This window comes from Siphateles boraxobius, unplaced genomic scaffold (genome assembly GCF_051911475.1).
Source record: "Siphateles boraxobius isolate OS27281-9 unplaced genomic scaffold, OSU_SipBor_1 77, whole genome shotgun sequence".
Classification (NCBI taxonomy): Eukaryota; Metazoa; Chordata; class Actinopteri; order Cypriniformes; family Leuciscidae; genus Siphateles; species Siphateles boraxobius.
The window spans coordinates 21,728,463-21,742,829 of NW_027509205.1; the positions used below are offsets into that span (position 1 = coordinate 21,728,463).

At 41.1% G+C, this 14,367-nt stretch overlaps 1 protein-coding gene across 1 annotated transcript in view; it reads left to right on the forward strand.

Moving 5' to 3' along the window:
* Positions 1-14,367, forward strand: part of LOC143725536 (E3 ubiquitin-protein ligase TRIM21-like) — a 35,275-nt gene that overhangs the window by 6,137 nt on the left and 14,771 nt on the right. Inside the window, exon 2 of the mRNA XM_077218015.1 lies at positions 2,719-3,038. Coding sequence (XP_077074130.1) covers positions 2,721-3,038 — 318 coding nt within the window. The 5' untranslated portion in view covers positions 2,719-2,720. The remainder of the gene's footprint in view (positions 1-2,718; positions 3,039-14,367) is intronic.

Here is a 14,367-nt window from a genome sequence, read left to right on the forward strand (position 1 = left end):
TCCAGAGGTCTTCAATCCTGCTCCTGGAGGGCCACAGTTTAGTTCCAACCTGCTTCAGCACACCTGCCTTTGTATATTCAAGCGATCCTGAAGAGCTTGATGAGCTGTGTGTTTCAGGTGTGTTTGATTAGGGTTGGAACTAAACTCTGCAGGACAGTGGGCCTCCAGGAGCAGGATTGAAGACCTCTGCCCTAGTCAGGCAAGTGAGGATCTGCAGGAGGGCAGCCACAAAACATACTTTGCTGAAGACATGAAGTTTTGGTGGGTGATTGGCATACTAGTCAAATAATAGTATGATCATGCATTGCTAGTGGTGATCAGGTAGGCCTTTGTTTACCTTTGTTCATTGTTGTTTATCCAAGATTTCAAATAAGAATCCCCCAATGGCTTTTTAGTGCAAATCATTAGCCCAAATTACGCAAAGTAACTACTTGAGCACTAGTTAAAGCCCAAATTACGCAAAATAACGAATTTAGTTTAAATCATTTGCTGACAGCTTGGTCCCCCCCAGTTAAAAAATCCTATCTGCGCCACTGGCCCACAGCCATATCATTTCGAACCGTTTAGACGTGAGAGGGCGAATGAGGAAATACCGAGAGCCGATGGCCGTCAAAGACAAATAAATGCATGGTCAGAGGAGAATGACTGGAGAGTTGGTGGAGTGTCCTGGTGAGTTGCTACCATTTAGAAACACAGCAATGACCGCTGGAGCTAGTAGTCTATGAACAGCAGTGCATACAATAACAACTTTTTTTTTTATTGTCAGTGAATAGCATCGAGTGAAAGTCAACGTTTTCTTTATATCTAGTGACAGTGATTATGTCGTTGGCTCAGATAAGTACCCTAAACTTAGTCAGAAGATCTATAAATAGAAGGTATATTATGCTAGCTATGGGCTAGCCTGACAGTCCCACCTGTGAACCCCTAGTGTTTATTTCTAAGCTTTTACCTCTTTCTCCGGTGAAAATGTTGTTTGCAAACGTAGCTGACGCCAGGTAGGCTGGTCATGTCTTCAGTCAGTGTGATTATTGTTGATAGTGCCAACTAGTTTTCCTCGTGATTGATTGTCATTGACAACGTCAGGCTTACCGGGACAGGGAGTGAGTAGTAAAGGCCTGTTCACACCAAGCACGATAACTATAAAGATAATGATAAAGATAACTATATATGCGTCCACACCAACAAACGATAACGGTTTCAAAGTAGCAAAAATGGATGACCTAGCTGCTGCTGCTTTACGTTACAAAAAAAATATCAAAAGAAAAACAGGCGCTTTTGGGTACACAATATCCTTAAAAGACGAGAGGAGTTGGGAGAATCCGTCACTCTGATTAGAGAGTTGTCGTCTTTTGAAGACAAATTGTATTCATATTTTCGAATTAATCAACAACAGTTTCAAGACATCCTGGACCTCGTGAAAGAGGACATCAGCAAGAGCCAAACAAATTTCAGAAATCCGGTCAGCGCCAGAGACCGTTTGGCAGTAAGTTTTAGGTATATAGCCTGCCCTGTAGTATATAGCCACTATAATTAGGAAATGCTATCCATCAAACTTTTGGATAAATGTTATAAGTTAGGCTACAAAAAAAAGAAAGAAAGATGATACAAAGGAGCAGCATGTTGGCTATTACAGTAATGCTATTTGCACATAGTAGTTTAAAGGATGATAATAATAGTATTAATAATAATAATAGCAGCCTTATATTAAAAGCAGTAGTAGGCTATGAAGTTCATATAGTTTACATACACCTTTCAGAATGTGCAAAATGTTAGTAATTTTAGCAAAATAATAAGAAATATTAAAATATAAACTTTTTAGCGCCAGTCTGATTAAACTGTTTTACATAACAGATGTTTATATATGTATATATATAAAACAGTTTAATCAGACTGGTGATTTAATCAGACATGGTGACATAAAATGCATTTTTATATAGGCCTACTATATAAAAAGATATATCCACAAGTGGATTATTTTTTTCGTTATCTTTATAGTTATCGTGCTTTGTGTGAACGGGCCTTAAGCGTCTGTGTCGCTGTGTTTGGCAGGTGTGTGTGTGGGTGGTGTCGTCCCATGGAACTGTGGTGGAGAGCTTGTGTTGTAGGGAGATGAGCGCGTTTTGGTCCCTGGTCGAGGACTTCAGCCCGCGGCCAGCAGATGTAACGTGCCTAACTCAGCATCCTGGATTTGAGGCATGCTGCCTGAATCCGTTTGTACTACACATAGCATACTCACACTTCAGGCAGGAATTTACCATGACGATGATAAATTAAAATACAAAAACTACCGAAAACACTGACTCACGACCGCTCTTACTGAATACCAACCTACTCAGCACTGATCACAGAGCACACATACAACTCCCTAGTGTGACGTAAAATGACGCGATGCTGAAAAATAGAGTTTTTTACGAGCAGTCAAAGAAACGCTCACTTTATCTACTAAATTGGTGCCCTTATGTTGTTTTAAAACATTTTAAATCCTGCATTAACTTTTCATATGGTATTTTCATACAAGGTTATGTATTCATTTAGATTGAAATGAATCAGTCCCGTGAACCAGTATTCAGTATTCTGAGAAAACGAAGTTTCCCTCTACGCATTAGAAACTGACGCAATGCGAGTGAACCGTATCGAAAGGGAACTATTAATATAAAACTTGCTCTATTGACGGTCTATTACGCAATGTAGATGTTATATTGTCATTTGTTTTGTCAGCCATGGCGTCCTCCAGTGATCCTCCAGTGTTCTGTGACATCTGTGATGAAAGAAAGCAGAAAGCTGTGAAGACCTGTCTGACGTGTCAAAGCTCTTACTGTGAGACTCATCTGGAGCCTCATCACAGAGTCCCACGTCTAAAGAAACACACACTGATCAACGCTGTGGAAAATCTGGAGAATTATATATGCCAAAAACACGAGAGACCTCTGGAGCTGTTCTGTAGAGATGATCAGACGTGTGTTTGTGTGTCCTGCTCTGAAGGAGAACACAAGGCTCACAACACTGTTCCTATAGAGGAGGAGAGTCGAAAAAAGAAGGTAAAAATTTAAAACTAAACACTTTAACCCTTTAATAACCTTATAAGGAAGACACATGAGCTCTTCCTAGTTATTTTTGAACTGCGAGTGTAACTTTTGTTCTTTTTAAGTGTTATAAAACTGAATTCTCTAAAGCACACTGTAAAAAATATGATCAGTAAGTCATGGCAAGTTATGTTTTTACATTATGTTTACTCATCAAAATATTTTAAACAATTTCAACTTTTAAGTTATTCAAGATTCAACTCGATTTTTTTAAAGTCAGTTTAATATAATATAAGTTAAAGTTACTTGTCCAGCGATTTTAATATGCTAAAAAAATTAAGTCAGCAATTGAAATTTATAGTAAAGTTTACAGTGTAGTAACAATAAAATTATGCACTTTTGGGGGATTTTAGTTTGGTAATTTAGTTCATAGATCTTATGTTCTTTATTTCAGTATCATTTGTATGAACAAATACTACATTTTTGGACCTTAACTACAGTATAAACACTTCTATAAATTTAAACATTTCTGCCATCTGGTGATTTGATTTCCATTACACGAGAGTAGATGTTAAAACTTCATGCTGATTTGTACTCGGCTTTCGCCAAGATAAGCACCAACTAAGTGGTGGCCTGTACACAGCCAGCTAGAATCTTTCCGTCTCAACCACAGCCAGTTGCTGCTCCTTTCTGCTGCTTCAGATAAGTTCTTTACTGTGCGACTCAACTCTTGGCCACTGAGTCCGACGTCTCTGAGGAACCGGGTTGTAGAGTGTGCCACAAACCCACTTCCACTGAATAAACCTGGACTCTCCATCCTCGCTGTTCTGCTTCAGTGGCCAGCTGAGCATCCCGCAGTTTCTTCCTCTCATATGCCTCATCTACAGCATCCTCCCATGGCACTGTTAACTCTATCAGTTGAACAATGCGTGCTGATCCAGACCACAAAGCAATATCTGGTCGTAGGTTAGTGGTGGCAATCTCAGGTGGAAAAATAAGTCGTTGATCAAGGTCAGCCAGCATTTTCCAGTTCCTAGCAGCTTCCAGTTTTCCTGGGCGAGAATTGGTTTTAACAACTTTTCTTGGTGGTTGCTCGCCTGGGTGGAGGAATATTGTCTTCTGTGTGTAATGTAGAAAAGGTGGCAACTTATTGGTCATGTTACGATTGTCTTCCAATGCTAAAGCCAAACATCGGAGTACTTGGTCATGGCGCCAAGTAAACCGACCCTGGCTAAGAGCCATCTTACATCCTGTCAAAATGTGCCTTAATGTGGCAGGTTATGAACACAAAGGACAAGAGGGATCTTCTCCTATCCAGAGGTTTAGGTTCTGTGGTGATGGGAGAACATCATATGTTGACCTGATAAGGAAACTGATCCTACTCTCTTCTATTGAACAAAGTTCTTGCCAGCCCATCTTGCGTTGTTCCACACTCTCCCATCTCATCCACTCTCCCTGCTTGGCCTGGGAAATGGCCTTTATGCACCTCATCCTCTCCTCCTGCTTTCGCACCTCGTTGACTACCAGCTTCCTCCTTTGAGCTGGGGCTGCCTTGTGCCATTTAGGAGGAGCTAAACTGAGCCCAAAACCCCTTCTTCCATGCTGTACCTGTCCCACGATATCACCAATTTGAAGGGCAGCCTTGGCCTCTTCCACAGATATCTTTGCTGACCACTTTCTACCAGTTTTTACCACAGGTGCTGCCTCCCTTACACATTTGTCGCGTGACTCTACTAAGGTCATTTCCAGTCTGACCTGGGCGCACTTAAACTCCTCGGTTAGCCTCTTAACATTCGCCAGTGCGTCGGCGCACTGAAGGTTTTTTTTTTTTTATTTAGTTCAAATTTACTATCAGATTTAATGTTATACCTTGACAAACTATACATCATTAAAAAGATATAAGACTCAAGATTCAGTATTTGACCACTATTGTATTCTGAGAAACTTATAGTGACAGTTATGTCTTAATTTGTGTCAGGAGTTATGAAATGAAAAAATGAGTCGATACCTTTAATATGAATTATGAGCGTCAGCTGGTCCATTCATAAAAAACACTCCGTGCTGTCGTCATGACAGCGATTCACAAAACAACGTCCCTCAGGGCTTTAGCTCAAAAATGTGCAGACTTGGAGAAATATTGATATATTCTAATAGATTCACATCATATTTCTATAGACAGGAATAATATTTATTGAATTTATACCCAAATGCGTCGATGTAGTCATTATGATCGCTTCTTACTGAGATGTGCTGTGTTTTCAATTCATACCAATAGCCTGAGGGCGCTATATGCACAATCATAGTCCATATATGGATCATGAAGAAGACCCATAGTCATGTGACATTCCAGACGTCGCTGTAACATGCAGATAAAGATGTTTTGAAGACAATAAACATGATTGCAATGATATTTGAGTTACCTGTGTTCTTCAAGCCATGCCAGGTATTTCATAATAATAGATTATATTTATAATGTAATGCTAATCGATATATATTTCATCATCGTGCAGAACACTATAAATAATAAATTTTCTGTCGGAATTTTTTTTTATCTGAAGCCAAATTAGATCACAGAAGATTATTTAAAACACTCGACTTGCGTTATAAAGTAAGTTTGGAGCACAAACATGGTTTTAATCTCATAAATGGTAGTGTATTGATGGTGTGCTAAGCTAACATGCTAGCTAGCCCAGGTGCACCTGCCACCAGCAGTTATTGTTTTATGATTTTTTTCTAAATAGGAATGCTTACTGAAATGTTTCAGTGCATTTGATACCAGTTTCAAATATTTAGTGAGAACTTTGATAAAAGAAATTAGGGTTTGAAACCCTTTGAATAGCCTGTGAATAGCCAGTCGTTAGTAGCTATAATGCAGACAAAAGAAATGCATATTTAGAGCCATAACCAGTCTGGAGAGGTGTAAATGTGTGCAGGGGAGACTGACACTGAATGGGGCTCGTATGCACCACAAAATAATAGAGACAATAGACTGAATAGATGACTCCGAAGATGACTAAACATCAGTTTGCATTTTAGAGTCTAATCAAAATAAAGTAATTAGACATGATCTTGAAAAACATTTAACTAAATACAGAGTTTTAGACTTATCATTTTCAGATTTTAAATATAAAATTGTCACACATATGGCTTTAGCTGCAGTGCATTTCTAGATTGCTCCAGGGCCAACTTCAATTTTATTTTCATGAAGATGTTTCATAAAAATAAATTTCTAATAACTTTACAAAACTTTGAAGCTATTTAAAAAAAAAATTCATTATGACAATAATTAATTCTACATTTACAATAAACTACCAGGTGTCAGCTTTCAAATGAGATCATACTTGTGCTTTTAGTGCAAAGGGTTCATGAACTGTATCTGTTTCAGTTTGGGTATGTCATTTCTGGGGATTTTTCAAAAGTGGGCTTGCAGCTTAACAGGTTAAAGCAGAGACTGGCAGCTGCAATATTCCTTTATTATTAAGTCCCACTCTCCTGAGGCAGTGTGGAACTCCCAACCATTTGGGAAAAAAGAACAAGACTTTCAGGTCAGGCCCAAATCATGTCGTGACAATAATGGCCAGGAGATGGCTGAAGTGTTTCATTCAACTATACATGCTGTGAAAGAATTCTAGATTTCATTCTTAATAGTTTGGATGTTTATTTGGACTTTATCCAACTATTTTTTGTCAAAAAACTATTATTTGTCAAACCGACAAATATATCTTCTGTGAAAGTCTCAAGACCGAAAATTTTTTGTCTAATCATTGCATTTGGTCTGATATGATATATGTATATATATATATATATATATATATATATATATTTCCATACCTGCCCGCACCCTGCTCACGCAAACATCACACTTTGACATTGTGTTCTGTAAAGCCCCGTTCACACCGCCAGCGACTTTGTCGCTGTATGTCGCTCGGCTCTGTACTGTGAAGTCGCTTGTGGGCATTCGTAGTGCTGTCAATCCAGAATCGTAATACATATGACAGACATAGGGTCAAAACCATAGAGCAAACGATCCAAATGTACGATAAAGTCCAAAAACAAAGGCAAACAAGGATATCAAGGACAATGGGCAGAAGAACAAGGGTACGGGCGCTCAAAACATCAGTGCAACACAAAACAAGACTACGCAAAGAATGCGAATGAAAACATAGGAAGACTTTAACAAGGGTATCACAAACAGCTGTACGAACAATCACACAATCATGGGAACAGACAATGGATGCCATAAAATTAAGTTAATAATAGAAAGCCCAGGAGTCAGGACAAGTGCCCTCTGATGGAGATTAAGAATACTTTAGCTAGCGGATGTGACATAGCCTCCCCCTGAAGACCACAAAGGCATAGCTGGTGACCACAACGGCAGACCAGAAGAACACCAGCGCAGATCAGACTGATCAGATGATCCCTATAGAAGATCAGCCAGAACATTTGTTAAAACAGGCAGAAAGGTCAGTAATTATCAAAGCAAGCAGAGTTTTTGAATGCAACCTCCCTGGTCATGACAGGACAGACAGAAAGCTCAGGGACAACCATTGTCGTCGTATCTAGGCAGACAGGGCTTTCACAGGCAACCACTGTGGTCATAGCAGGACAGCCAGACAGTTCACAGACAGACGATGAAGCAGAGACTTCATCATTGATCTCCTTGACCATAGCAGGACATACTGAGAGTTCAAGAACAGTAGTTGCAGCCTCGGGTAAAACTAGGTCAGGTGCCGCCACTTCTGGAGAAACTGAAGAAGCGTTCATGGCCCAGACACATATAATGACCATCGCTGTAACTGTGAGTGCAATCAACGGTGGGAGAACCTCTGAGACCTCCAGACTCGATACCACCGGATTCGGATCCACTGGACACAAGGACGATGTCAGGACCACTAAGATGCCAACTGCTCGCATCTACATCAACGGTAGGTCTGCCAAACTGGAAGCCAGAAACAAAATTGTGTAAACAAAATTACACAATCATGAACAGTCATTGGATACTGGGAAGTGAAGTTCATAATGGAAAAGCGCAGGAGTCAGGAGGAGTGCCCTCTGGTGGAGATTAAGGGCACTCCAGCTGGTGGATGTGACAGTCGTAACCGTTATTAAGATATGGCAACACGTGACGTTCTACCCTGCGCAGAATTATGCGTTTCAATGTCAACAGTAACAATGCCGAAATTAATCTACAGCAGTCAGGTGGAACAAGTAAGAGCTCTGATATTTATTTATTTTCATTATTATTGTAATGTGATGTGCTTTGAGACATAAGGTAATTCAACGCAGTCTCTTATCTGATGCATTGGAGACACAATGAAGGAAGGGTGGGATCTCAAACTTACAAAGCTAGCTTGCTAATGCTAGCCACTCTGAAATTGCCTGCTCTACCTTTAAACTGCCAATTCATAGATTTCATGTGACGTCACACAGTGGTGCGGCCGCCATTTGTAGGACCGAATTGCAACATGCCGTCTATCTGCTGTTCTGTAAACTGTGATAACAGCAAATCACAAAGAAATGTTGAAAAATGAATGTTGACCTGGAAATTTAAATAAAAGTAAAATTAGCAAATTACAGGTTAGCTAGCTAAATTAAAACATGTAGTTTACAATTGGAACACATATAACCTTATTCTAGACCGCTATCTATATTTACATTAGTTACTTTAGTTATACGTTTGGCTGAATTATGTTGTTGTTACCTGTTTCAGTATACTAAACTACTGCTCACTGTTTCTGCCTTAATACATTGTTTAAATGAATAGATTATTAGCTAACTGCATGATTTGTATACATTTCTGAAATGCATAACTTGGACACTAAATTGTAGACACGTGCTTTTTCTGTAAAGCTGCTTTGAAATATTGTGAAAAGCGCTATACAAATAAATGAGAATTGAAAATAAAGGTGTCCAAACGTCACTGATAATACAAGAGATGTGCTTTACCGACATTATTAGCAATTCAGTTCAGCAATGCTTTTATGTTCAGCAATTCAGTGATTACTCATGTAACGTCAATATCGCTTGATTAACAGAGTGTCACTTACCCTTCCAGTTATCAAGAACATTTTCTTCATGGGGGCATTTAATACAATGCTAAATCGATGTCCAGCAATCGATTTAAATAGTATATTGGGTTTAATTTGTCATTTAATGAGATCTTATATATGTTGTTAGTACTGAGAATAAATTCATAGATCCGACTATTTATGTACTTTGATGGTCCAGTGGCAGAACTTTTGCCAAGCGTGTCAGAGGTTCTGGGTTCTAATCAGCACTCGTTTAGTTTTTCCCCATTATTAAAACCGATTATATCTATCAGTGGTTGTATATCAATCAGGAACACATTTTTGTGCAATTTATTTTGTGATTTCACCGGAACGAATAGAGAGTCTCCGAAACGGATTAAAGCGCGTGTCCGTGTGAAGACTGTGCGGTGTGCGCGAGTCCCGAGAGAACACTTTATCTGCACCACTGATCGCAGAGTCAACGGCCATTTTGATCACTTGATTTCAAAAACAACATATTTCAGCGTGCTAGATCACCTCTTATTTCACAAACGAACTAAATGAATGCTCTGCAAGTTAACTGGAGATGTTTTATTTATTTGTATTGGTAAGTTACATCCGTGCCGCGAGATATTTCAAAAGTGATGGGGACAATATCAACCCTAGCAAAAAGGGATGGGGAAATGTCCCACCCGTAAATTACGCCTCTGTCTTAAAGGGTCACTCCACCCATTTGCATTAAGATTTCCATTGTTAGAAATCCAGTCATACTATTGAATGGTCGTGCAACACTCTTTCATTTTCCCCTGAGACGAGAGAAATCCTCTATGTACCTTTTTCACTTCCTCCTACAATGACGCAAAAATCGTCATTTTACGTCATTGTAGGAGGAAGTGTAAAAGGGGGGGATTTCTGTGAAGAATACAATTCAATTCAAATTTATTTGTATAGCGCTTTTCACAATACACATTGTCTCAAAGCAGCTTTACAGAAAGTGCATTTCGGAAATGTACATAGAAAAATACAGTCAGTTAATCATGTATTAATTTAGGGCATAACATATCGCCGGCGTCGAGTCGTCTCTTCACAGGCGTCGAGTCGTCTCTTCACAGGCGTTGGGGCATCTGAAGTCTCCGTGAGAGGCTGGATACAAACTGGAGCTGACAAACGCTATTTACCTCGGGACTAGCGTCCCGAGATAACAGCAGAAAGGCAGATGGGAAATAATTAACATTATGAACAGCAGCTATGCTAATGTATTCGACCTGATTCAGCAGTAGTATTAAAGGTTAAGCATTAAGTGAATGCTTGGTTAAAGAGATGCGTCTTTAATCTAGTTTTAAACTGGGACAGCGAGTCTGAGTCTCGAACAATATCAGGAAGGCTATTCCAGAGTTTAGGAGCTAAATGTGAGAACGCCCTCCCTCCTTTAGTGGACTTAGATATCCTAGGAATGACCAGAAGCCTCGAATTTACTGATCTTAAAGAGCGCAATGGATTGTATGGCGATAGAAGGTCTGTTAAATACACAGGAGCTAAACCATTTAGGGCTTTATAGGTCAGTAGTAATACTTTGTAATTGATACGTAACTTAATAGGTAACCAGTGTAGAGGTGATAAAATAGGTGTTGTATGATCATATTTTCTTGATCTAGTAAGAACCCTAGCGGCTGCATTTTGCACTAACTGTAGCTTGTTTATTGAGGATGCAGGACAACCAGCTAATAAAGCATTAGAGTAATCTAGTCTGGATGTCATGAATGCATGAACTAGCTTTTCTACATCAGAAACAGATAGCATGTTACGTACGCAATGTTTCTAAGGTGGAAAAAGGCTGTTCTTGTAATATATGAAATATGATTTTCGAAAGTCAGGTTGCGGTCTAGTATAACACCCAGGTCTTTTACTGTAGTGGATAAAGTAACAGGACATCCTTCTAAATTAAAGTTGTATTGTAAGGGATTTTGTGGGTAGTTTTTTGGACCAATAAGTAGTACCTCCATTTTATCTGAATTTAATAGCAGGAAATTACACGTCATCAGCATTTTATATAATTTAGACACTCTGTCAATTTAGATAAGTTAGTGTTTTCATCTGGTCGTGATGAGATATATAATTGAGTGTCATCAGCATAACAGTGGAAATTAATTCCATGTTTTCTTATAATATTACCAAGTGGTAGCATGTATATTGAGAATAGCAGAGGGCCTAACACCGATCCTTGCGGCACTCCATAGTCTACTGACGTTATCTTCGATTTTTCCCCATTTAAACAGACAAAATGGTAACGGTCTGATAAGTACGATCTAAACTAGGGGTGCGCCGATCCGATACTCAGTATCGGTATTGCTCCGATACTACCAATATTTGCCGGATCGGGTATCGCCAGACGAGACCATCCAAATCCGATCCGATATTGTAGCCTACGAATGTTATTGTTATACAATAAAAAAGGCACAAAAACATTATAAAGCACTATAATGTTTCCGTGTACTATATTCCAAGTTTTCTGAAGCCATTACATATAGTTTAATGTGAGGTAACGTTACAGATTTAAATCGTTAAATTAATCTTCACCTAAGTGCTTCCCTCCGCTGCGGCTGTCAGTCATTCTCAGCACTCAAACAGTGCGTCGCGCTCGGGTAAAACAGTCTACACGAAGAAACTCTCTCCAAGTTGAGTCAATGTTCCTATTATTATACTGTAGATCTGTAGATAAAGGTCTATGGTTTGCATAAAATGACTTTAACGTGCTGGAGTTTCACATGTTACTTTCTACCGTGTGTCTGTTAGATCACAACACAACTGTTCAGTGATCACAACACTGGAGTAGAGAGCGATATAATTGTTCTTCACGCGCACATTAACTGAAATTTAGAACTGTTTAAAGGCTCAAACTAATGAATAAATAAAGAAATATATGTATATCTTACTTTTGTGCTTTGAACTTTTCAATGCGAAGCGCTGCGCGCAGTGACTCCTTGTTGCTTCGAGCGCATCATTCTGCGCACGGGATTCGCATAAGTGTTTCGTGCCGCTCTGAATTGGAGCCTTTCATATTACAATACTTTTGCGCAATGGCAGTTTATTGATAGCCTTAGTTGTTCTGTCCAATCTATCATATGTTGCTGCTTCATTAAAAAGTTGCGCTTAAAATTTTAAAATAAATGTCTTTTAATTATAGTATATATTTTGTCTGTACATTGTTTTACAAAGTAAGGTAAATAATGTTTAAGTCAAGCTTTGATGCCTTTAACAAAAGAATAATCACAGTCTCTTCCCCACAGTGAGGCATACAGATACAGTTTATTGGGTAATTTGGCACTGTTTTTTTTTATTATTATTTTAGTATTGGATCGGATCGGTATCGGCCAATACTGAGTCCCAGGTATCAAAATCGGTATCGGAGGCAAAAAAGGTGGATCATGCCACCCCTAATCTAAACCAGCTTAATGCCTGTCCCTGAACACCAGTGTAGTTTTGTAGTCGATACAAGAGTATTTTATGATCTATAGTGTCGAACGCAGCGCTAAGATCGAGTAGAACTAGTATTGAGATACAGCCTTGGTCAGAAGCTAAAAGTGTCACGATTCATGAGTTCGCTGTTTTCTTCATGTCTCGTGTCATTGTTGTTGTGTGTGTGTGAGTGGGCGTGGCCGCTCGTGCCACTGATCAGCGTGCCAGCTGATCTCGTTCCCTGCACCAGCTGCTGCCAATTCACTCACCTATAAAGACTCAACACACTCTCCTCTCTTTGTCAGATCGTTGGTTTGGTGTTCTCTGTGTCGTGCTTCGTGTTCCTGTCGCAGTCTGTTCCAGTTGAGTTCCTGTTCGGTGTCTTCGTGTCCTGTCTCGTCTGGATGTCCATCTGCACTGGATTCACCATCACCCGCACCGGTATCACCACCACCTGCACGCTGACCACTGAGTCCCTGCGCCACCATCTGCAGTGTTCCTCGTGATTGTCTTTGTGTCTTCTGACCATTAATAAAAGAGTCAACTTGCATTTGCTTCCGTCCAGTTCTTGTGACAGAACGATCTGACCTACAATGGAAGCAGCAGGGGAAACAGCCTCTTCCTTGGAAGACTTCATCAAGACCTGCATGGCGCGGATGGATTCCCAGGAGAGGAATACTAATGAATCGGGTCGAGCTATTCAAGCTCTTGTGGCGCAGGTGTCCGAGCTCACCCAGCGATTCCAACTGATGCAAGCTCCCACTGCGCCACCCACACCAGCCGTTCCTCTCGTACCACCAGAGAGCGCCTCCCAGTCAGAGCCCCGCTTACCTGTTCCTGAGTCCTACAACGGTGAGCCGAACTTTTGCAGAGCATTCCTAACTCGCTGTTCGATGCACTTCTCTTTGCAGTCCAGGACCTTTGCCAGTGAACGCAGTAAGGTCGCGTTCGTGCTCACTCTTCTGACTGGGAAGGCAGCGCTATGGGGAACGGCGGTGTGGGAGAACCAAGACTCGTGCTGTAACTCGTTCCAGACACTCGCCGCCGAGATGAGAAGAGTTTTTGACCGTGCGGTCGCGGGAAGAGAGGCGGCCCGGATTCTAGCAGACCTCAAGCAAGGTGAAGGATCTGTATCTGATTACTCTATCGAGTTCCGGACCTTGGCGGCAGAGTGTCAATGGAACGAGGAGGCGCAGTGGGATATGTTCCTGCATGGGCTGGCTGACCGCGTCCAGAGAGAGATTTATGCCCTGGACTTACCTACTACCCTCAATGGGCTGATCGAGTTGGCACTCCGTGTGGACTCCCGACTCTCCAGAGTCGAATCTCGGAGGTTACCCGCACGGGTATCTGGAGCGGCGGAGACTTCGCGAGCCAGCGGCGGGGACGCGGTCAGCCCCGTCTACGATCACGAGCCCATGCAGGTCGGGCGAGCTCGGCTTTCCCGGGAGGAGAAGGAGAGGCGGAGGTCCCAGGGCCTTTGCCTTTACTGTGGTGCAGCAGGACATTTTGCTTTCAACTGCCCGGTAAAAGGCCAAGCCCGGCAGTAAACCTGAGGCTACTGTCGGGTGGGATCTCCGCCGAGAAGACCTCATCAACATCAACGCTCCTCCCGGTAAGACTCAGGTGGTCCGTTCACTCTCACGACTGTCAAGCACTACTGGACTCTGGGGCTGAAGGTAACTTCATGGACCACACTTTTGCACTCAGGATTCAGGTTCCCCTTCTACCCCTCAGTCACACCATCGCAGTGCACGCGATTAACGGACAAACACTCCCTACCATCTCTTATACCTCTGGACCCCTCACACTCAGCGTATCCGGCAACCATTCCGAAACCATCTCTTTTTATATCTTGGACTCCCCCCTGGCACCCATTG